Below are 22,623 nucleotides of genomic sequence, written 5' to 3' on the forward strand. Positions count from 1 at the left end.
CAGGGTAGGAGGCTGGAGGTCCTTAGCCAGCAGCTTTCCCACCCCGGGCCTCCAGCACCCCCATCCTCCCCTCGTCCTGCCCAGCTCCACCCTCCTCCCTGCCCTCTTCCTGCCAGGGTTTGCAGTTTACACTGGCAGTGATGCAGTGGCAAGCACAACTTGGGGAAATAACTCTGGGATCCTGGTCTTTAGTTCCCATTCCCGGTGAGACAGGACCTGGGGGGAGCTTCTCGCCCTCTTCGGAAGTGGCCTGGGGGTCTGGGGCTGCCGATCCAGCCCAGAGCTGCAACCGGGAGAACGTGCGACTGTGTGGGTCTCATAAGAGACCTACCAGGGCTGCCAGGCGGAGCTTCTGTTTGGCCTCTGCCTGCTGAAACGATGCCCCCAGCATCTCCAGTGAGGCCTGGAAACATCGCAGTCTCCCCTTCACTGACTCCAAAGTCACTTCCATCTCGGGCCCATCCAGCGTCTGTCGGGGCCTTGATTCTGAGACGAGACGGTTTCCTGAAGTGCTCCGTGGACTCTCTTTCAGGAGTGCCGTTGTTCTCTCAGGAACTTTAAACGGAGGTGGCACGTAACGAGTGTGGACTAAGAAGCCATATGCTGCTGTTGCTTTTTTTTTTTTTTTTTTTGAGATGGAGTTTCAACAAAAACCACCTCCCGGGTTCAAGTGATTCTCTTGCCTCAGCCTTCCGAGTGGCTGGGATTATAGGCGCCTGCTACCACACCCGGCTAATTTTTTGTATTTTTAGTAGAGATGGGGTTTCACCATGTTGGCCAGGCTGGTCTCAAGCTCCTGACCTCAAGTGATCTGCCAACCTTGGCCTCCCAAAGTGCTGGGATTACAGGCATCAGCCACCATGCCCGGCCTGTGCTGGCTGTTTCTCACAAATGTATGTATGTTGAATATGAGCCATTCGCTTAGAAAGCATTGATCAAGCATTTGTGTTCTATGCCAGGCCTACGTGAGTAAGAGTCATAGCTATCGATGTAAGGTGTGTTTTTGGTCAAAGGTAACAGAGATAGTGATTTGAACACTGTTACCTCTTGTCTTCCCCGCCTCTTGAAGAGGGCATCTGCTGGTGTGACCTCAGCTGCTCCCCAGACCCTTAAGGGGACCTGGGACCTTCCACCTTCTACCACCAGTGTTAGTCTTCTGTCCTTCTACCAACAGTGTTGGTCTTCTGTCCTCACGCCTATGGGCTTCACGCTCCCATAGTGGCTCCTGTATCTTCAGACACTGCCTCCTCACTGAGGGAGGGAAGAACAACAAAGGGGATGACCAGAGGTATTTGTTTCTTGTCTTAGGAAAGCAAAAGCCTCCCTTAAAGCCCCTACAGACTTCTCCCTGGCTGGACCCAGGGCGCATGCCCATCCCCATCCCATCCCATCCCTGGATCACTTGCTCAAAGAGGGGATGGGATTACCTTTATGGCTTAGATCTGGGCTGGGCTTCCCTCCCATATTCAAGTGTGTGCGCTGCCATAATAGCAGGAGGTTCTGTTACCAGCAAAGGGGGTGGTGGCAGGTAACCCACGGTGATTTGCATGTTGCAAAAGGCAGGGTTCTGTTGTCCAGAATTGGAGGAGTTGTTTTAGGTGTGTCATATAATTGTGCCTTTAAATCCATTGGTTGAGAAAATAGGCAATGCTAAAAGATTCTCATGAACCTGGCAGTGGTTTTAAGTTAATTTTGTATTTTATTTATTTTATCAGTATCTAAATACAGTAGAAATACAAATATAATAGAAATGGAATGGATCATGTGAGATGTGTGTTGTTGACTAACCTGTAGTCAGTGCTTAGTGCACATGGGATCCAAGTCCCCAAACAGTAGCTCCAGGTGCGGAGGTGCTCTAGACAGCTGCTCCTAGTCAGTGGAGCATCGACTCTTTAGTCTCAATTGTTGGTCTGCATGTCTGCTGATGAGCCAGTACTGTGCTATTTTAATTATTGAGGTTTTCTAGATGTTGTAATACATTTTAAGGCTATTTTCCTGTTTTTTTTTTTTTTCATGATTTTCCTGGCTTTTCTTTCCTGTTTAGTTTTCCAAATGAACTACAGAATCAGCATGTCTAGTTCTGGGGCTGGGGGGAAGCTTCTGCTATTTTAATTAGGATTCAATTATATATTTAAATTTATCATTTATGTATTACTATCTAACAAACCACCTCAAAATGTATCAATTTGAAACAACCGCCATGTGGGGGGCCCTCAATTCTGTGGGTCAGCAATTTGGGTTGGGCTCAGCAACGTGGTTCTTCTGCTGGTTTCCCCTGGGGTCACTGGAGTGGCTGCTGTCAGCTCATGCTGCCTGGAGAACCTCAGGTGGAATGGTCAATTTCTGGTTCATTTCTGCTCCATGTGGGCCCACCTTCTGGCAGGCTGGCCTAAGCCACCACCTCTGATGGCCACAAGGGTCTAAGGGAGTGGCAAGGCTCTAAAGACTGGCTTGGAAATCCTGTGACACCACTCCTACCACATTCTACTGATGGGGTGAGCTCTGAAGCCAGCCTGGGTTCAAAAGGGTGGGGAGTAGACTCTGTGTCTTGACAGGAAGAGCTGCACGTTGCCAAGGGCATGTGTGCAGGGAAGGGATGGTTGCAGCCTGGTCACACGGGGTTTTTCCATTTGTTCAGCTCTGCTTTCGTATCTTTCAAGATGTTCTGTGTTCCTCATAGAGGCTTTATTTCCTCCGAAGCTTGTATTTAGGTATTTTTTCTTTGTTTTTGCGATCTGCACTCTCCTTCAAGATACCTCCTGCTTTTGTGTGTTCCTGTGGAGGTGTGGTCTGCTGGGTCCCTCTCCTTGGCTCCTGAACACACAAGGAGATAACATATCCATGTCCTCCCAAGTTGTAAGCACTTGCGCTGGGCTTCGAACTTACATCCCACTTGCTGTAGAAGGCAGCCCCGCCCCTAAACTTCCAGTTCCCTCCTCTCCCGCCTGCCTGAAAGGCACCAGCCAGGCAGTCTCGGAAGCCGTGTGTTGAATGAAGGTGGTGGAGCCCCCAGAGCCTGGGCCCAGATGACCACATGGGACAGAGCCGCCACTGACCTGGAGCCATTAAGGGAGCAAGAGATAAACTCTGTGATCATCTTGGTCTCTTCTGACTGATTTAGAGGCCACTGCAGTCTGCGTGTTGTATGTTATTCCCATCAGCATCACTATCAACTCTTGTTTCTGTTGCAGTGGATTTGGATTCTTCTGGGTATTGAGGCCACACAGTCGTCTGCACAGACTGACAGTTTCACCTTTTCCTACCAGACTTTTAGGCTCCTGCTAATTCCAAATGCTGATAAGGTTGGGCTGGCAACGATTTCATATTTTTCAGGCTTATGAAAAGATAAGGTGGTCTCTATAAGTGAATTTACCCAAGAACTGAAGTTTGCCCTTTAAACCTCAAAATAGGATTGTGTTTGTTTCATCTAAAATTTTACTTGAATGCTTAGTAGTACCTTTGCTGCTCACCAGATTTCTCAGATAGTGTGGTGACTATGACACTGCCCTCTCTCAGCATTCTGGCAAGGTCAGTGTGGGCCACGGTCGCCACATTGTGTGCTCACACGTGATGTCATTGAGAGCCTACAACCATGCCCCCGGTGCTCAGTGGCCTCCAAGGGGCCTCATGTACTGGGCTCATTTCTGCCCCAGGTGGTGCTGTCAGCAGCATGACTACCTTCTGCAAGCCCCTCATCCCCATTCCCCAGCCCGCACTTCCAATGAGCTGTGGGCCAGGAAACCAGCCCGTCACACTTGTCTATGCTGCATTTAAAGTGGGAAGAAGGAGGACCCAATGCGGGGCCCGAAAAGTCCACCGTGAGTGAAGTCTCTTTCCTTATGGGACACCTAGGCCGGTTACTCAGAAAGTGTGTCTGGTTTATTTCCGGGTTCTTGGCGGTGTTCTGAATAGTAAGCATTGCCACCTAAATGAAGACCCTTTGAGATATCGCTGTGTCTCTACTGTTCCTAATGGTGGACTTTCTCCTCTAGCATCTCCTGATGGTACAGTGGAGCTTTTCCCAGCACACCGAGAGCCAGGGCTCACCGCGGTCCCCTCCTGTGCAGCCGGCACACAAGGCCCTCCCGTGCCACCACCTCCCAGGGGCCAAGTCTGCTCGGCCCACTACACCAGAGCACTTGGGTGTGGGGTGGGTGGGACAGAGAAGGAGAAGGGGGGAAGGAGGGAGCTGACAGCTGTTTCTCAGTTCGCCATTATGGACTTGGATTTGGATCACTGAAATCCATATGGAACTAAAAAGTTATCTTTATCCCACAATTCAAAACTCCCGTCTAGAGCATCAGAGATGATGTACTTTTGGCATCCTGAAATGTCTTTCTCCTCCACCAACTTCTGTCTGCTGAGAGCTAGCCTTTCTTTCGGAAGGGCGGCTCGGGCAGGGCAAAGGGAGGCTTCCAGGGTTTGGGAGCGTCTGCTGATCCCAGGATAGTTGTTAGTAGTGACCCCTTTTTCCTAGACCCCAGGACCCAAGGATAGCAGGTCCCACCCCAGCTCTGCCCAGCTCCTGCCCCTGCACAGAGCAGGACGCCGGTTGGGGTGGGCATTCTGTGGCATTTTGGGAAGATGGTGCTGTATTTCGGAGGCAGTGCCATCTCCTCTGGGGGATTTCGGTGCTGGTGGCAGAGGCGTGAAAGGCTCACGGATAGAGGAACTGGTGTTGACCCCTCATAGAAACGAAGTCACCATCCTGTGTGTGCAGAGAAAACCAGGGACTCCTCTGCTCAGAAGGAAGAAATGGCGGGGCCTGGCGGGCCTGGCAGCGGCGTGGAGGTGGTGGGCTTGGAACTGTAGTTTCCATTCCATAAAAAGGCGTCATCGGAAAGGTTGGGGTTTTTGGCAAAGAAGGGGGGTCCCTGGGGAGACTGCGTGTGGGTGAGAGCTTCTGCCTGGCCGGTTCTGGAGGAAGAGGGTCACAGGGACCAGCGACGGGAGGAGGGTCACATGCTGCGGCGAAGGACCTGGGACTGCGGTGGGGTGGGCTGGATGGTGGAACACGGGGATGGGCCTGTACCTCTCCAGCTACGGATCTGGGATGAGGCAGCCTGTGAGTGCGCTTGGGCTGTGTGACAGCACCAGAGGCGGGGCTGCAGCTGCAGGCCTTTGTCCTCCTGTGGTCCTGGAGGCTGCACGTCCAAAAGTCAAGGATTCCTTCCAAGACTTCTCACCTGGGCTCTGACTGCACACAGTCTCCCCTTTTCATAAGGATACTGGTCACGTGGAATCAGGGCCCATCCTAATGATACCATTTTAAGAGCCCTTTCTCCAAATAAGGTCACATTTCGAGGACCTGGATGTTACCTTTGTGGAAGGAACTCAGTTCACCCTAACAAAAGGTGACAGAGTTGGGTGTGGGCGTGTGGGGCTGGGCTCTGATTGGCAAGCAGTGCTCTGCCCCTGCCCAGACAGAGGCAGCCTCGTCCCTCACCTTTGCTCCCCTGATCTAAGAAGGTGCAGACCCTGGTAGCTTGTGCAGGGGCCATGACAAAACCCAAGAAGCAGCCGTCACACCCCAGGACTGAGATGCGCTGACGCCAGGCTTCCGGGCGACCTAAACCTGTTGTTTAATGAAGGGACTCAGAAGCAGCTCAGTGTCCTCGGCATCTTGGTGGTGTCTGAGCAGCCGTGGAAAGTGCCATGGGGACTGGAGAGGCCCAGTGTCCCACCTCCCAGCTAAGGCATCCAACCCCAGACATCAGATGGAGCCCCAGAGGTCCACGGACCCCTGGAGGTCCCACCCTGTGTGGCTCTTCTCTCCCAGGCGTTCTCCAAGGGCCCTGGGGTGCTGGGGGCCTGCCCGGGCTGCCTGCTGCAGTCAGGGTGTCAGTGGTGCCACCATCACCAAGTGAGAGGAGGTTCCGCGTCACTTGCCAAGTGGCTTTTTGTGCCTCCGATGGGATGTGGCAGGAAGCACCCAGTGGCTCTGCCATGCATTCTTGACCAGAAATGTTGAACCTGAGTTAATTGTGAGGAAACGGACAAATGCAGGCTGTGGGGCACGCTGCAGAGAGCTGCCTCAGCCTCTTCAACACCGTCAGGCCAGAATAGGCGGGGAGTGTCTCGGGGAAAGGGGGCAGAGAGACACGCCATCCAAATGTATGTGTGTCCCCACGGGGCCCTGCGTCCCCAAAGCTAGGAAGGTCGTCTGGGGACAGTTGGTGAAATGGGAACAGGGACGGGATGTTTGGCAGTGTTCTGTCGGTGTTCGTTTCTTGGGTGTGCTGATGGTGTCCTAGTGAGCAGGCTGTCCTGATTCGTAGGAGATGTGGACGGACATGGGAGGGAGTGTCATGACGTAGCCCGGGAGACCTTTTTAGCTTAAAGCCTGTGCGTAAGAAATATGCAAGTGAGTTTAGAGGTTCATACATATTTCACTGCAGAATGTTAGTTTAGGGTGATCGATAAAAGACTTTCAACCCTAATGTCAAGCAAAAGAGACTTTTGATATATTCCACAATGATAAAACCCCGTGGAAGAAGGGCAGTGGGAATGCAGATTCCAGGAGCAAATGGAATGAAGCCAGCTGTTCAGAAGAGCTTTTTTTGTGGGGTTTGAAAATTGGTGCCAGTGGTGGCTGTGAAATCATGATGGCGTTTAGGTTCTACTAGCTACATTGGAGAGAAAAAAGCTACGCTTTACAAAGCCAAAATCTACAATATGCCAGACTTTACCCCCCTTGCATATTTAAACTTGGGCTTAAAAATGTAGAAGTTGTCCAGGTGCAGTGGCTCATGCCTGTAATCCCAGTGCTCTGGGAGGCTGAGGCCGGAGGATCACTTGAGCCTAGGAGATCAAGGCTGCGTTGAGCCATGATGGCATCGCTGCCCTCACTACAGCCTAGATGACAGAGCAATATCCTGTCTCTATAAATAAATAAATAAATAATAAAAATCTAGACGTCAACTTCACATTGCCTGGGGATATATAATTTTCTAAGAATCACCTTAATGGGCTCACGAGCAAATGCTTTTGGGGGCCACTGAGTCCAGGCCCCTCCCAATGCTCTCCTGCTCTGCCAGCCCGAAGGACTTTGAAGCTGGAGACGGGGACCCGTGTGGCCGAGCAGGGCACCTTCCTCACCATCACCCTTCTGCAGGGAGGGAGGCAGCCTCTGCCCACTGCCATTGGAGGTTTGCGCAGTCACGTTTATCAAGGAGGTCCAGGTGGGCTGGGTGCGGGGAGGCGGAACAGGGTACCTGCAAGGTCTGTGAGTGAGTCTACACTGCTGGCTGGACAGAGACGTGGGGCGATGGCCCAGGGAAACTGTGTTGGGCATTCTTGCTGGGGCAGGCAGGCGGGAGAGCCCCCTGAGTTCTGCTGGCTGGAATGAAGCAGGTGAACAGCAGATGTTCCTTGGAATGGAGCCTGGTCCACAGTAAGTGATGAAGACATGTGTTTTGACTCCGTATCTAGGACCTCCAGGAGGTAGAGGTTGATGATCCAGCCAGGTGGCCTTCAGCGAGGGAGCACGTCAGAAGGCTGTGGGCCATGCAGACCGCTGGGGGGCACTGTCCCAGGTGTGACCGTGGGCCACAGAGCAGGGTGGTGGACTTGCTGCTAGAATTGGGCTCCAGGGCTGAAGCCAGCCCCTCTGATCTGGCCTTGGCCGGCTCCGTTCACCCTTTCTGAGACTTCCTGCTGCAGAGTGGAGCTGGACCCGAGACGCCAGAGTTCTGGGGGCAGTGAGTGCTGTGTGGCACCTGGGCCAGGAGAAACGCGTGCCAGAGGGCAGGCGTGGGCTCTCCAGAGAGTCTGTGTAGACTTTCTAGCCCAGAGGTTCAGGTGATGGACCAGGGACTGGCCGCTTTGTGACCCCGAGGATGGTTGATAAGTGGATTCTCGAGGGGAAGCTGCGTCCACACAGAGGCTGGGACGTGCATGTGTGTCATGGCTCTGTCTGGCCCCCAGAGGCTGGGTGCTGGCTGCCTGTCAGCAGGGAGCATATCACCGTGGCACGTCCATGCCTTGGAGGTCACTCGGCAGCCACGGGTGCGCCCCTGGGTGCTGTCCCGGGCCGTCTCAGAAGCACTGCGCTGGACCGGCTGGGCCAGATGCCATGGGATTCTGTGTTTGTGAACCTCTAGAAAAGGTAAATTAACCGATGAAGCTGGAAAGCTGATCCGCGTTGTAGTGCTGGGTGGGGAAGGACGTGGTTGGAAATGTTCCCTGTTGCAGTGTGGTGGGGTCACAGGTGGCTCAGCTTGTCAACACCCATCACACTATGCACGGAGTAGCAAGCCCATCCGAGTCGTGTGTGAACTATCCCTGGATGAAGTTCCCTTTTTTTGAGACGGAGTTTCACTCTTGTCACCCAGGCTGGAGTGCAGTGGTGTGATCTCAGCTCACTGCAACCTCCACCTCCCAGGTCCAAGCGATTTTCCTGCCTCAGACTCCTGAGTAGCTGGGATTACAGTCACCCGCCACCACACCCGGTAAATTTTTGTATGTTTAGCAGAGACGGGGTTTCACCGTGTTGGCCATGCTGGTCTCCAACTCTTGACCTCGAGTGATCCCCTGCCTCAGCCTCCCAAAGTGCTGGGATTACAGATGTGAGCCACCGCACCCGGCTGAGAATCTGATTTTTAAAAATAAACTTTGTGACTGGGCGCGGTGGCTCATGCCTGTAATCCCAGCACTTTGGGAGGTCAAGTTGGGCAGATCACCTCAGGTCAGGAGTTTGAGACCAGCCTGGCCAACATGGCAAAACCTCGTCTCTACTAAATATACAAAAATTTGCTGGACATGGCAGTGCATACCTGTGGTCCCAGCCACTCGGGAGGCTGAGGCACGAGAATTGCCTGAACCTAGGAGGCAGCAGTGAGCCGAGATGGTGCCACAGCACTCTAACCTGGGCAACAGTGTGAGAATCTGTCTCAAAAAAAAAAAAAAAGGTCAGATTCTTGTACTTTGCGCCCTAGCAATGGAATCAGCGCAGGTCTGCGGTGGAGCCCGGGCATCTGCTGCCTAGAGCATCACAGCTGATGTGCCGGCCCTCAAGCGGGCTTCTCGGGACCCTGGTTCTTCTGGGCCAGTGTGGAGTGATGTGTACCCCTGGGTGAGGACCACCTGGTCTCCTGGGGCTCTGCTCTGTGCCAAGTGGGGGCCAGGTGATGGACTGCAGGGCGGCCCCCACCCTGTGAAACTCAAGGTCTGGTTGAGTACATCATCTCTAGCTCAAGAAAGGCGTTCTGAGACAGCAAGCCTGGTCCGCCCCACGTGTCTGAGGCTCTGCTCTCAGGGGCCTCTGCCCATCCTGGGGGGCTGCAGTGTGTCTGGGTGAGCACTGACTTCTGAGCCTCGCTGCCTGCACTGGCTCTACCGCTGACTCCCTGTGTGGCCCCACATGATGCACTAAGCCTCTCTGTGCTCCTGTTTGCTCACCTGTCAACTGGGGCAGTGATGGCGTCCCGCTGGGGTTGTCTGAGTCTGGGAATGCGTGAAAGGTGTTCGACGCAGACCGTGGAACAAGTTAAGCCCCTAAAAAGTGTTTTTGTTGCCCCCTTGTCTTTCCTGTCCTTTCTCTGTGGGGTCATAATTTCCTGTTGCCGCTTTAATGAATGAGCCCACAGCGTGGTGGCATAAAACAGTAAAACTCCTTGACCCCACAGTGTGTGGAGTCAGCAGTTCAGAAGCGACTTAGCTGAGTGCCCTGGGGTTGCAGGTGAGCTGATGCCAGGGCTGGGCTCATCTGAAGGTTTGACCAGGGCCAGAGGGCCTGCCTCCCAGGCGGCCCCCTCAGGGGCATGAGGTCAGCCCCTTCCGCACAGGCAGGACCTGCCGCTCACACATCCTTGTGATGTGGCCATCCTGGGAGCAGAGCCAGGCAGAAACTGCCCTTTCTGTGACCCAGCCTTGACAATCACATAGCACATTTCTGCAAGGCTGTTCATCAGATGCAGTGACCAAGTCCCGGCCACAGTCAGAAAGGGAAGGAGGACCCCCTCCATCTTTTGTGGGGAGGGGCGGAAGCGTTTCGGGCCCATTTCTAAACCATGACCAGAGCTCTTGTCCCCACGGTGTCTGGGGAGCCAAGGGCCCAGTGTCCGGGAGAGGTGACTTTTAATGCTCCAGATTGAGAACGTCCAAGGGTGGTGGGAGCGACACTGGCATCGGTGGCCCCTGAGTGCCCTTCAGGCAGCGCCTGTAAATCCCTGAGAGGCAGAGGCCGGGGGCCTGCATGGAGGGCGCTCCATGGAGTCAGGACAGTGGGTTTCCCGGGTGGTTGGGGTGGGCGTCCATGGAGAGCCTTGCTCTGGGTGTAAGAATGGCCGCAGTGGGGGCAGCCGGTGGCGTGGAACGGGGGCCGCCCTGGGAATGTGGAGGGCCAGCTGGTGCCACTCCAGAGCCTGCGCCTGTGCCCGCCATGGGAGTGCACTCGGTGCCCTTCCAGAGGGCCAAGTCAGGGGCTGGCAGCACCGCCAGCCTGACTGCCAGGGCTTCCACCTCCACGCGGGGGCCGCGGGTTTCCCGCTTCACGCAGGGGTCGCCGGTTTCCCCCTCCACGCGGAGGTCTCGGATTTCCCCCTCCACCGCGGGAGCCGCCGGTTTCCCCCTCCACCTGGGGGCCGCGGGTTTCCTCTTCCACGCGGGGGTCACGGGGCCGCTCAGTAGCAGTGCTGCTGAGAGTGGGGGCTGCCAGCTTCCCCGCTGAAACTGCGAGACGTGCGTAGAAGGAAAGGGGGAGCCGGTGGAGCCCCTGGGGAGTCGCTGCTTTCCTGCGGGAAACCAGAACAGAAATCTTTCAAGCTTAAAATACGCACACGAGCGTGGGAGTGAAAAGCATGGATCCCTACACCGAGGGGTTCGCGAGGCCTCCTGGCTCTGTTTGCAGAGATTTATTGTGCAGTTTGGATCCTTTAAATGAGATACTAAATCAAATAAAAATTGTGGTGCCTTCACCTTGAGTTAATCACTCTCAATATTTGGGTGTGTTTCTTCTAGTCTTCGTTTTTCTTTCTGGTTTGCATGGAAGAGTGTGTGTGTGTGTGAGCGTGGCATGTTTATGCCTGTGGTGCGTGTTGTGTGAGACTGTGGTGCATATGAGTGTGCATGGGGTGGGGGGATGTGTTGCAGTGTGTGGTGTGTGGTACAATGTGTGTGTGTCGTGTGTGTGGTTTGCAGTGTAGCATGTGTGTGACGTGTGTGGTTTGCAGTGTGCTGTGTTTGTAGTGTGTGGTTTGTGGTGTATGTGGCGTGTATGTGGTTTATGGTGTGGTGTGATATATATAGTGTGTGTGTGGTGTGTGTGGCATGTTTGCGGTGTGTGGCGTGTGTGGGGTTTGTGGTGTGTGTGGCGTGTGTGTGGTTTGCAGTGCGCTGTGGTGTGGTGTGTGTGGGGGTTGCGGTGCACTGTGTTGTGTGGCGTGTGTGGGGTTTGTGGTTGTGGTATATGGGGTTTGTGATGTGTGTGGTGTGTGGGGTTTACAGTGTGCTGTTGTGTGTGGCATGTGTGGTTTGTGGTGTGGTGTGTATGGTTTGCGGTGCACTGTGGTATGTGGTGTGTGTGGGGTTTGGGTGCGCTGTTGTGGTGTGTGGTGTGTGTGTGTGGTTTGCGGTGCGCTGTGGTGTGTGGCGTGTGTGTGGTTTGTGGTGTGGTGTGTGGGGTTTGCAGTACGGTGTGTGTGGTTTGCGGTGCGCTGTGGTGTGTGGTGTGTGTGTGGTTTGCAGTGTGCTGTGTTGTGTGGTGTGTGGGGTTTGCGGTGTGCTGTGCAGCATGTGTGTATGAGCGTGAGGCATGTGAAGGGTGTGCAGTGAGCAGTACCCCAGTGTTCCCGTGAGGGTGTAGGCGTGGCCACCCTGACACTGTCCCTGTCCCTGTCTTTGCAGGACGGCTGTCCTCAGTGAGGGGCCGTGCACCCGCTCCTGAGCAGCGCCATGGGCCTGCTGGCCTTCCTGAAGACCCAGTTCGTGCTGCACCTGCTGGTCGGCTTCGTCTTCGTGGTGAGCGGTCTGGTCATCAACTTCGTCCAGCTGTGCACGCTGGCGCTCTGGCCGGTCAGCAAGCAGCTCTACCGCCGCCTCAACTGCCGCCTCGCCTACTCACTCTGGAGCCGTGAGTGTCTGCTGGGCCAGTCCCCACCACCTGGGGCTTCCGTGGGGGTGGCGTGGGACCATGGACGGGGCAGCCGTGGGCTCTCAGGCCGCAAGTGAGGGCTGTACGGGAGGCGCTGAGGCCATCTGGCTGGCAGGCTGTGGGAGGGCCACCTCTTTTCCTTAGCTTGAGCTGTGTGATGTGCCAGTCTGACCATTCTGACCCACAGCAATGGCAGCTTCCCACGGTTTACCAGAGCATATGGGGATCTTTAAACAAACAAAAGTAAAGAGAGAGTTGAGTTCTGTTCACCCGTTACCAAGCTCCAACAGCTCCCTACACGACCCCTCGTGTGTCCTGCTCACACTGCACCAACACCAGAGCATGCTGAAGTGTATTTCAGCATGCATCCCTGAAAGAAAAGGCATCCTACCTCCCTGCACATCAAACACATGTGTAGCTGTGTGTCTGTCCGTATGTGCTTCTGTGGGTGTGTGTGTATTTATACATAGAGAAACCAGTCTTCACCTGTCACGTGGACAGAGACTCAGAGGCTTGGTGACAACACTCACCGTGGACAGGTAACTGCTCACGCCAGGTGTGGTGGGGATGTGAACAGCCATATCTCTGGAGGGTGGTTTGGCAGTAGCTGTCAACAGTTTAAGTGGTTGCAATCTTCAACTCAGCAATTCCACAGAGTAACATGCAACCTACAGAGATATGTGCAAAAGTGTGCACCTGGACAGGTGTTCTCATTTTATCACAGGTATCCTCATTATTGTATTATTTTTATATTAGTACAAAACTAGCAGCAACCTAAGCACCTGTCACTGGAGACTGACTATGCTGCACCCATACAGGGACTCTCTGCGGCCATCATGGAGAGCCTTCAGCTTACACGTCCAGTTTTAAGTGAAAAAGGAAGTATACAACAAAGTCCATAGTATGCGATGATTCATTTTGTTTCTTAAGAAAGGGCACTGTGTGTGTGGTGTGTACATGTGTAGAAAAATCCCAGAAGGGGCCAGGCGCGCTGGCTCACGCCTGTAATCCCAGCACTTTGAGAGGCCGAGGCAGGTGGATCACCTGAGGTCAGGAGTTCGAGACCAGCCTGGGCAACATGGTGAAACCCCATCTCTACTAAAAATACAAAAAATTAATCCCAGCACTTTGGGAGGCTGAGACGGGTGGATCACAAGGTCAGGAGCTCGAGACCATTCTGGCTACATAGTGAAACCCCGTCTGTACTAAAAATAAAAAAATAATGAGTCGGGCGTGGTGGTGGGTGCCTGTAGTCCCAGCTACTCGGGAGGCTGAGGCAGAAGAGTGGCATGAACCTGGGAAGCAGAGCTTGCAGTGAGCCGAGATCATGCCACTGCACTACAGCCTGGGTGACAGAGCAAGACTCTGTCTCAATAATAATAATAATAATAATTAATTAATTAATTTTTAAAAATTAGCTGAGCATGGTGGCGCACGCCTGTCATCCCAGCTACTCGAGAGGCTGAGGCAGGAGGACTGCTTGAACCTGGGAGGTGGAGGTTGCAGTGAGCTGAGATCACACCAGCCTGAGCAACAGAGCAGGACTCTGTCTTAAAAAAAAAAAAAAAAAAAATCTCAGAAGGATGCCCGAGAAAATTGCGTGGTGCTGATATCTAGGGACTGGGGAAAGGAGGGGTTTCTTACGTTTTATTTCACACTCTCATGCTGTTTCCATGTTTTTGCATGAGTGCCTGTATACTTTGTTTCATATGGGAAAGGGTGAGCCCAGCTGTAAACACTTTGTCTCATATGGGAAACCCTGGGTCTCAGATATACTATGTTTCTATGGGAGACAGTGAGCGCATGTACACTTTGTCTCATATGGGAAATGGTGGGCCTGTAACCTTGTCTCCATGATCTCCTTTCAATTCTGGAGCTGGTAGCACTGCTGAAAAGGCTGTTTATGTCAGCTAACTTTTTTTTTTTTTTTTGAGACGGAGTCTCGCTCTGTCACCCAGGCTGAAGTGCAGTGGCCGGATCTCAGCTCACTGCAAGCTCTGCCTCCTGGGTTCACGCCATTCTCCTGCCTCAGCCTCCTGAGTAGCTGGGACTACAGGCACCTACCACCACGCCTGGCTAATTTTTTTTGTATTTTTAGTAGAGATGGGATTTCACCATGTTAGCCAGGATGGTCTCGATCTCCTGACCTCGTGATCCACCCACCTCGGCCTCCCAAAGTGCTGGGATTACAGGCATGAGCCACCATGCCCAGCCTATGTCAGCTAACTTTCTATGCCTGGGACATTCCACTGTCTGCAGAAAGACTAGTGACCCAGCCCTTAGACCAGCTTGTCTTACATGTATTATACCGGCCGGGCGCGGTGGCTCAAGCCTGTAATCCCAGCACTTTGGGAAGCCGAGGTGGGTGGATCACGAGTTCAGGAGATCAAGGCCATCCTGGCTAACACGGCGAAACCCCATCTCTACTAAAAATACAAAAAATTAGCCGGGGATGGTAGCAGGTGCCTGTGGTCCCAGCTACTCGGGAGGCTGAGGCAGGAGAATGGCGTGAACCCAGGAGGAGGAGCTTGCAGTGAGCCGAGATCGCGCCACTGCACTCCAGCCTGGGCAATGGAGCGAGATCCTGTCTGAAAAAAAGAAATAATAAAAAATAAAAATAAAAATAAATGTGTTATAGCTTCAGTTCCTGATTTTTTTGTTTGTTTTTTTAAATAAAAGGCTGCTTTTTTTGGGGGAAGGAAGAATTGGAAATCCTATAATATAAAATATACAAATGAGTTATTCATAAGTATAACTGGATAAGATGAGTACATACAAAAAGGGCAGATATTAACTAATGAAAACTAAATTACAGACTCTTACTTTCTAGCAGTATTCTGAAGCTAAAATACACAAAACAGCTAAATCCTGGATGAAACTGGCTTTTTAATGCATTTCTGGGCTCACAGTAAGGAAACAAAAACCTCTTAACTCCACCCTTCCACCAAATCCCTTTAGCAAAAACCAGGGTGTGTGTGCGAAAATGGAACGTCAGCACTGCCTTTGAGGAGTCTAACCCTTGGGCAGCTGTAACAGAGGGAGCTGAAGCTAAACCAGGACTCTTGAGCAAGGGCATGAGACAAGCTAGGTTAACACCGTGGGTTTCAGCAGAGGCAAACGAAAGTACACTCTGGGGAAAGTCTCTCATTTAGGCCTGAAGAATCCCACAGATTAAGAAAAATTAAATAGGAATTCATAATCAGGAATGACAATGTAAAGAGCAGATGTAGACCAAAGACCACCCAATGTACCCTGACTTGAAAAAGAACCAAGTAGAACTGCTATCAATGAAAACTGTAGATATTTTAAAGCAAAAACTTACGGATGGATTTTGTATCAGATTAGACACAAGTAATGAGAGAATGGGTACACCAGACATCAATGTGAAGAAATCATCCATTGACTGCAAAGGAGATGAAAAATGTGAAATAGGACTGAAAATATACAAGGACAGCATGAGAAGCTTCATAAAATAGGGCTTTGGCCCCCGCCCCCAAAGGAGAGAACAGGAGAAGCCGCATAGGAAGAGAGGATGCCTGAGGACCTCCTGAACTGAGGAAGGTACAGTTCTGCAGATACAGGGAGCACATGTACACCAAGCAGGGCAAATGCACAGAAATCCACACCTAGGCAGACCCTGGGGCATCACAGACCATCAGAGACAAGGAGGAGCCCGGCACAGTGGCTCACGCCTCTAATCCCAGCACTCTGGGAAGCTGAGGCGGGAGGATCACTTGAGGTCAGGAGTTTGAGACCAGCCTGGCCAACATGGTGAAACCCTGTCTCTACTAAAAATACAAAAATTAGCTGAGCCTGGTGGCACGTGTCTAATCACAGCTACTTGGGCAGCTGAGGCAGGAGAATCGCTTGAACATGGATGGTGGAGGTTGCAGTGAGCCAAGATTGCATCACTGCACTCCAGCCTGGGTGACAGTGAGACTCTGTCTCAAAAAAAAAAAAAAGGAGGAGGTCCTCAAATCCCCAGAGAGGAAAGCTGGAGAACCACACTAGGCGGTCAGCAGTGAGGCCGACAGCAGATTTCTCACGGCAGGCAGCAGTGGTGGGAGACGGTGGAAGGTCCTCAGTGTGCTGGAAAATGGTCAACCTAGCACTTTGTGTCATTCAGGAGTACAAATGAAATGAAAAGTGGTACACTCCAAAAAAATAAGAGCTTTTACTGCCCATAGATCTTCACTTAAATATTTTTTAAGGATGTGTTTCAGTAAGAACAAAAATTATAAAAGTAGGGTTTAATTTTCTTTTTTTTTTTTTTTGAGATGGAGTCTTGCTCTGTTACCCAGGCGGGAGTGCAGTGGCCGGATCTCAGCTCACTGCAAGCTCCGCCTCCCGGGTTCACGCCATTCTCCTGCCTCAGCCTCCCGAGTAGCTGGGACTACAGGCGCCCGCCAGGTCGCCCGGCTAGTTTTTTGTATTTTTAGTAGAGACGGGGTTTCACCATGTTAGCCAGGATGGTCTTGATCTCCTGACCTCGTGATCCACCCGTCTCGGCCTCCCAAAGTGCTGGGATTACAGGCTTGAGCCACCGCGCCCGGCCAAAAGTTTAATTTTCAAGAAAGAATGGTAGCCAAAGAAATTAGGAGGTGGATGAATCTAAACCCTATGTAAAATAAAAACTATGCCTGGTTGGGTGTGGTGGCTCACGCTTCTAATTCCAGTACTTTGGGAGGCCGAGGCAGGTGGATCACCTGAGGTCAGGAGTTCAAGACCAGCCTGGTCAACACGGTGAAACCCCATCTCTATTAAAAATATGAAAATTAGCCTGGCATGGTGGGGGCACCTATTATCCCAGCTACTTGGGAGGCAGAGGCAGGAGAATCACTTGAACCTGGGAGGTGGAGGTTGCAGTGAGCTGAGATTGCACCACTGCACTCCACCTTGGGTGACAGAGCGAGACTCTGTCTCAAAAAAATAAAATAAATAAACAAACAACGATGCCCAAATTGTGAGGTTGGAGAAAGGCAGGTCTGAAACAGTGGGCAGCATAGCCCAGGTATCAGGACCAGAGTATCAAGGTGAGGATTCACGTTCTGTGTTTGTCAGGAAGCGCATTCAGATTTTGTGTGTGTGTGTGTGTGTGAGGTGGAATATTGATCTGTTGCCCAGGCTGGAGTGCAGTGGTGCAATCTCAGCTCACTGCAACCTCCACTTCCCAAGTTCTAGAAATTCTCTTGCCTCAGCCTCCTGAGTAGCTGGGATTACAGGTGCCCGCCACCACACTCAGCTAATTTTTTTTTTTTTTTTTTTTTTTTTTTTTTTTGTATTTTTATTAGAGACGGTGTTTCACCATGTTGCCCAGGCTGGTCTCAAACTCCTGACCTCGGGTGATCCACCTGCCTCGGCCTCCCAAAGTGCTGGGATTACAGGCGTGAGCGCCCAGCGCAGGTTCAGATTTTAATGGTAACTTTGTTAAGTATAGGATAGGAAAAAAGAGAGATCAAACATAACTTCCAAAGTATTTGAAAAAGATGCAGAAAGAAAAAGCAAATCTCTTTTTTTTTTTTTTTTTTGAAGGAAAATTTGTATTTTAATTATTTTTATGTACAGAAAACTCAACAGTGTACATTTAACCCAGCTTAGTGGCAAGTTCTTTAGCCTTTGCCTTTTCCAGCTTGGCGATACGAGCCACAGACTTGGGACCCAGGACATTGCCGCCCCAGTGACGGCGGATCTCATCGTATCTGTCGTTGTAATTGGTCCTGATAGCTTCCACCAGCTTAGCCAAAGCGCCTTTGTCTTCCGAGTTCACCTGTGTGAAGGCGACAGTGGTGCAGGTCTTCCTGTGGACTAGACGACCCAGTCTGGCCTTCCCCTTGATAATGCAGTAAGGGACCCCCATTTTACAACACAGGGCAGGCAAGAAGACAACCAGCTCGATGGGATCCACGTCGTGTGCAATCACGACCAGCTGAGCTTTCTTGTTCTCCACCAAGGTGGTGACGGTGTTAACTCCTGCTCGAAGGACAGGTGGTCTCTTAGTGGGGACATCCCCTTTGCCAGCAGCTTTCTTCTCGGCCCGGGCCAACAGCCTCTGCTTCTTCTCTTGCTTTGTCTCTGGTCTGTACTTGTGGGCCAGCTTAAGCAGCTGAGTAGCTGTTTGGCGGTCCAGGGCCTGGGTGAACTGGTTAATAGCAGGAGGCACTTTCAGCCGCTTACAGAGGATGGCTCTCTGCCGCTGCAACCTGATATAGCGAGGTCATTTCACAAAGCGGGTGAGGTCTCTTTTGGGCTGGATGTCCTGTCCAATGCCAAAATTCTTAGGTCTTTTCTCAAACAGGGGATTCACCACTTTCTTGGCCTCCTGCTTTTTCACGACAGCAGGGGCCGGAGCCACCTTCTTTCCCGTGGCCTTCTTTCCTTTCGGCATCTTGGGCGGCGGGAGGAGAAAGAAAGAAAAGGGAATTCGCAAATCTCTTTTTTTAATGCAAGAAAATAGAAAGTAGAAAAAAAAGCATTAAAATAAGGAATATTGAGGTATACATTAAGAAGATCAATATAAAATTCCCAGATATTTGGAATGACCACAAATACACAAGAAAAGCACCTCAGTAAAAACAAAAATAATCGGCCTCTTGGCCGGGCGCGGTGGCTCAAGCCTGTAATCCCAGCACTTTGGGAGGCCGAGACGGGTGGATCACGAGGTCAGGAGATCGAGACCATCCTGGCTAACACAGTGAAACCCCGTCTCTACTAAAAATACAAAAAACTAGCCGGGCGAGGTGGTGGGCGCCTGTAGTCCCAGCTACTCGGGAGGCTGAGACAGGAGAATGGTGTAAACCCGGGAGGCGGAGCTTGCAGTGAGCTGAGATCCGGCCACTGCACTCCAGCCTGGGCGACAGCGAGACTCCGTCTCAAAAAAAAAAAAAACATCATCATCATCATCATCATCATCATCATCGGCCTCTCCGTCTGCTGGGCTTGCGTGGGTGTGTGAATTCCCTCTATGACTTGTTGGATTTGGGATTTTCTCCACTTAGATTTATTTCCATGAATACGTTTGTGGAAGCCCTTCTCCAGTCAGAGCTATGTGGAAGCTTTTTCCAGTTCAGTGGCGTATGGTGAGAGCAGACATCACAGTGGCTTTGTGGATGTTTGTTTTTGAGACAGGGTCTTGCTCTGTTGCTCAGGCTGGCGTGCAGTGGTGTGATCTTGGCTCACTGCAAACTCCGCCTCCTGGGCTCAAGCGGTCCTCCCACCTCAGCCTCCTGAGTAGCTGAGACCACAGGTGTCCACCACCATGCCCAGTTAATTTCGTATTTTTTGTAGAGACAGGGTTTTGCCAGGTTGCCCAGCCTGGTCTGGACCTCCTAGGCTCCTGTGATCCTCCTGCCTCAGCCTGCTGGGCTGCTGGGATTACAGGCGTGAGCCACCACACCAGCCACAGTGTTTTTTAATGACCCTGAACCACTGTTTTATTTTCTTCATTCCTATTCTCGTTCTTTAATGCCGGGTACCTTCTTGCTGCCCATTTTGAACTCACTACCAGTGTCTCTGCTGTCATCCGACCTGCAGAGCTATAGGTGCTGTGGCGAAGGGTGCAGGTTTGGAGCCGTTTAAACAGCCTGGCCCAGGCTCCTCTCTCCCTGTGGACCTTGGTCAGGGCTTCAGTCTCTAAACCTCAACTTTCTTATCTGCAGAGCACAGACAAAACCACCTGCCTTTGAGCTGTATTATAAAGCCTAAATCAACACGCACAGCAGGTGCACAGCAACGCGTGATAAATATTCTTGGGTGAATTTTAGGTTTTTTGTTTGTTTGTTTGTTGTCTTTGTTGTTGTTGTTGTTTTTTGAGACACTCTGTTGCTCTGGCTGGAGTGCAGTGGTGCCATCCTGGCTCACTGCAACCTCCATCTTCTGAGGTTCAGGTGATTGTCATGCCCCAGTCCCCCGAGTAGCTGGGATTACAGGTGCCTGCCACCACACCCAGCTAATTTTTGTATTTGTAAGTAGAGATGGGCTTTTGCCATGCTGCTGCAGCTGGTCTTAAATTCCTGGCCTTGAGTGATCCTCCTGTCTTGGCCTCCCAAAGTGCTGGGATTACAGGTTTGAGCCACTGCACCCAGCCAGAATTTTAGATGTTTTAAAATCAGTGGTTGAAAAATGGGCTACAGCTGGCTTACTCATTGTGCTTTAGGGAAGCATATATTTGAGTGAAGGAAATGATGAAAGGAATTTCACGTCAGGCCCAGGAGCCACCCACCCTGCAAGACAGTTTACAGATGCCTACTCTGACAGCTGTCTGCTATTAGCCAGCATCGGCCGAGGGGTCCTGAGATCTGCTGAAGGCTGCCCTCGCATGCTAACGGCAAGGGAAAAGGGCAACCTGCCCCTGGGCTTGCCACAGGTGACCTTTGGATGGGACCATTCTCCAGACAGCACAGCTTGTCCACTCATGGGGCGTGTGCCTGTGTCTGGCTGGCTGTGTGGGCTCTCGTTCAGTTCATTCCTCCTCTCCAGCCCTCACTGGGCTTGACCCTAAAGGCAGAGGTCTCGAGCACTTGCCAGGGGCGAGCCAGTGGTGGGGGCGCCCCCGCCAGGCCAGGCCTGCGGTGGGGCTTGGTTAGCAGGTATTCTCCCCACACGCAGGACTTCCTCCCGCCCACTGCCTCTGCCCACAGGTGACCTTTCTCTTCTAAAGGAATTGGGGTACCTTGGTGCCCCCACAAACCCTGAGTTCCCTCTCTCCTTTCTGCGTCCTTTCTGCGTGCCTGCGTGTGCACACAGCGTCGTGACCGCAGGGAAGACACTTCCCTGCGCCTGCACGCTGTCTGCAGGCGTCTCTGGCCATCCTGGGCTGAGCTGTGTGATCTCGGGTAGCGGCCCCTTGTTCACCCGTACAGGATGTCTTTGGAATTGGTCTCTAGTGTCCTTTATAAACAACTGGTATAAAAGAAGCCCAGGACGATGGCCTCGCAGAGAGCCCACACTTCAGAGCTGGGCTGGTGTCCAGCGCAAGAAGCCTGCGGCCGTCCTGACCCGGAAGCCGCGTCCTGGTTCTGTGAGGCCATCCTTCCCAGACGACTGGCTGGGGGGCACGAGACTCTGGCGGCCGGCAACACGCCCACCTGCTTGGCCTCCCTCTTGTCCTTCCCTGCACGGCCCTCTGAACGGGACTCACTCCCTCTGAGGCCTGCGTGTGACAAAGATGTGTGGTTCTCACCATGGAACTCTTCAGCCCTGATGTTCTCCTGAAGGGGAATGAGGGCGTCCTGGAGTCCCCATGAGGAGACAGACAATGCCATGTTCCCAGCGTCCCCAGAGCCCTCACAGGCGCGCAGGTCTCCTGCCTGCAAACAGAGTTCCCAGCCACGGGCCCCCCCGCCCCACACTCCTGGGAAGCGCGTCTTCAGCCCACGGGGCCAGAGCCAGGGGAAGGGACCGAGGGAGGAGGCTCCAAGACCCCCTGGGTGGGCGGGGGACAGGCACTCAAAGCAGGGACTGGCACTCTTCACATGCCAGCACCCACAGGGTCAGGTGCGCCCTGCTGTCTCTGGGGGCCCTGCAGGCCTCTGGCTGCCTGCCCAGCAGTAAGCCTCGTAGAGCACTCCCAGTCAGCCTTCCTGGGGGTGGGCTAGACCTCATATGACCTTTTTTAGAATATGGAAAACCAGTGTAACCCCAAAGCAAGTTTTAGGAGAAAGTGTAATTCCTATTACTCTCATCTATAATTCCATTCCGCTCAGCGCTTTGCATTCTCTCCCACTGTCTGTTCTGCGGACATGAGTGGTTGTATTCTGCTTCCTAATCATCTAGCAACATTTTTCATCTTTCTGCGCCTCTCGGGGGTGTGGCTGTGCAGTACTCAGCCACACCAAGGTACACGTGAGCATCGTAATTAGGCATAAAGTTCAGTGTCTCTGTGCAGAGTGGCAATTCTCCCCCTTTCTGCTGCTACCTTCTGTCTGTCTCCTCCCAACAGTTGCTTAGAGAAGGTCGTTGTAATTTCATAAAACATACTCAATGTAAGTCATCAAAACTCAGGTTGAGCGGAGACTTCTGCTCTGGATGAAAATAGTGTAGGTGTCTCCTGCGGGCGCTCCCTGACCATCCCAGGAGGAGGGGTCCCACCGGTGCCGACGCCCTCCCTCTGTCCACAGAGCTGGTCATGCTGCTGGAGTGGTGGTCCTGCACGGAGTGCACGCTGTTCACGGACCAGGCCACGGTAGAGCGCTTCGGGAAGGAGCACGCAGTCATCATCCTCAACCACAACTTCGAGATCGACTTCCTCTGTGGGTGGACCATGTGTGAGCGCTTCGGAGTGCTGGGGGTGAGCGGGGACCCGGGGAGGGCTGGGGGTGAGCCGGGGGAGGGGTCCCTGGAAGGCTGGGGGTGAGCAAGGGGGGTCCCGGGAGGGCTGGGGCTGAGTGGGGTGGGGTGGTCCTGGGGTAGGGCTAAGGGTGAGCGGGGGGGGGGTCCTGGGAGGGCTGGGGGCGAGTGGGGGGTGGTGTCCTGGGGAGTGCTGGGGGTGAGCGGGGACCCGGGGAGGGCTGGGGCTGAGCGGGGTGGGGTGGTCC

General features: G+C 52.7%; 1 protein-coding gene and 1 pseudogene across 7 annotated transcripts in view; one reads left to right on the forward strand and one right to left on the reverse strand.

The window, feature by feature from the left end:
• Positions 1-22,623, forward strand: part of AGPAT3 (1-acylglycerol-3-phosphate O-acyltransferase 3) — a 130,291-nt gene that overhangs the window by 86,310 nt on the left and 21,358 nt on the right. For all 6 annotated transcript variants that reach the window (XM_030914570.1, XM_030914574.1, XM_030914573.1 and 3 more), the window contains 2 exons: positions 11,845-12,070; positions 22,207-22,376. In XM_030914570.1, coding sequence (XP_030770430.1) covers positions 11,893-12,070; positions 22,207-22,376 — 348 coding nt within the window. In that variant the 5' untranslated portion in view covers positions 11,845-11,892. The remainder of the gene's footprint in view (positions 1-11,844; positions 12,071-22,206; positions 22,377-22,623) is intronic.
• On the reverse strand, positions 17,619-18,505 carry LOC104665959 (annotated as a pseudogene). The gene has a single exon (XR_748484.2). The product of XR_748484.2 is annotated as a 60S ribosomal protein L7a pseudogene (transcript).

The sequence above is a fragment of the Rhinopithecus roxellana genome, chromosome 13 (genome assembly GCF_007565055.1).
Source record: "Rhinopithecus roxellana isolate Shanxi Qingling chromosome 13, ASM756505v1, whole genome shotgun sequence".
NCBI lineage: Eukaryota > Metazoa > Chordata > Mammalia > Primates > Cercopithecidae > Rhinopithecus > Rhinopithecus roxellana.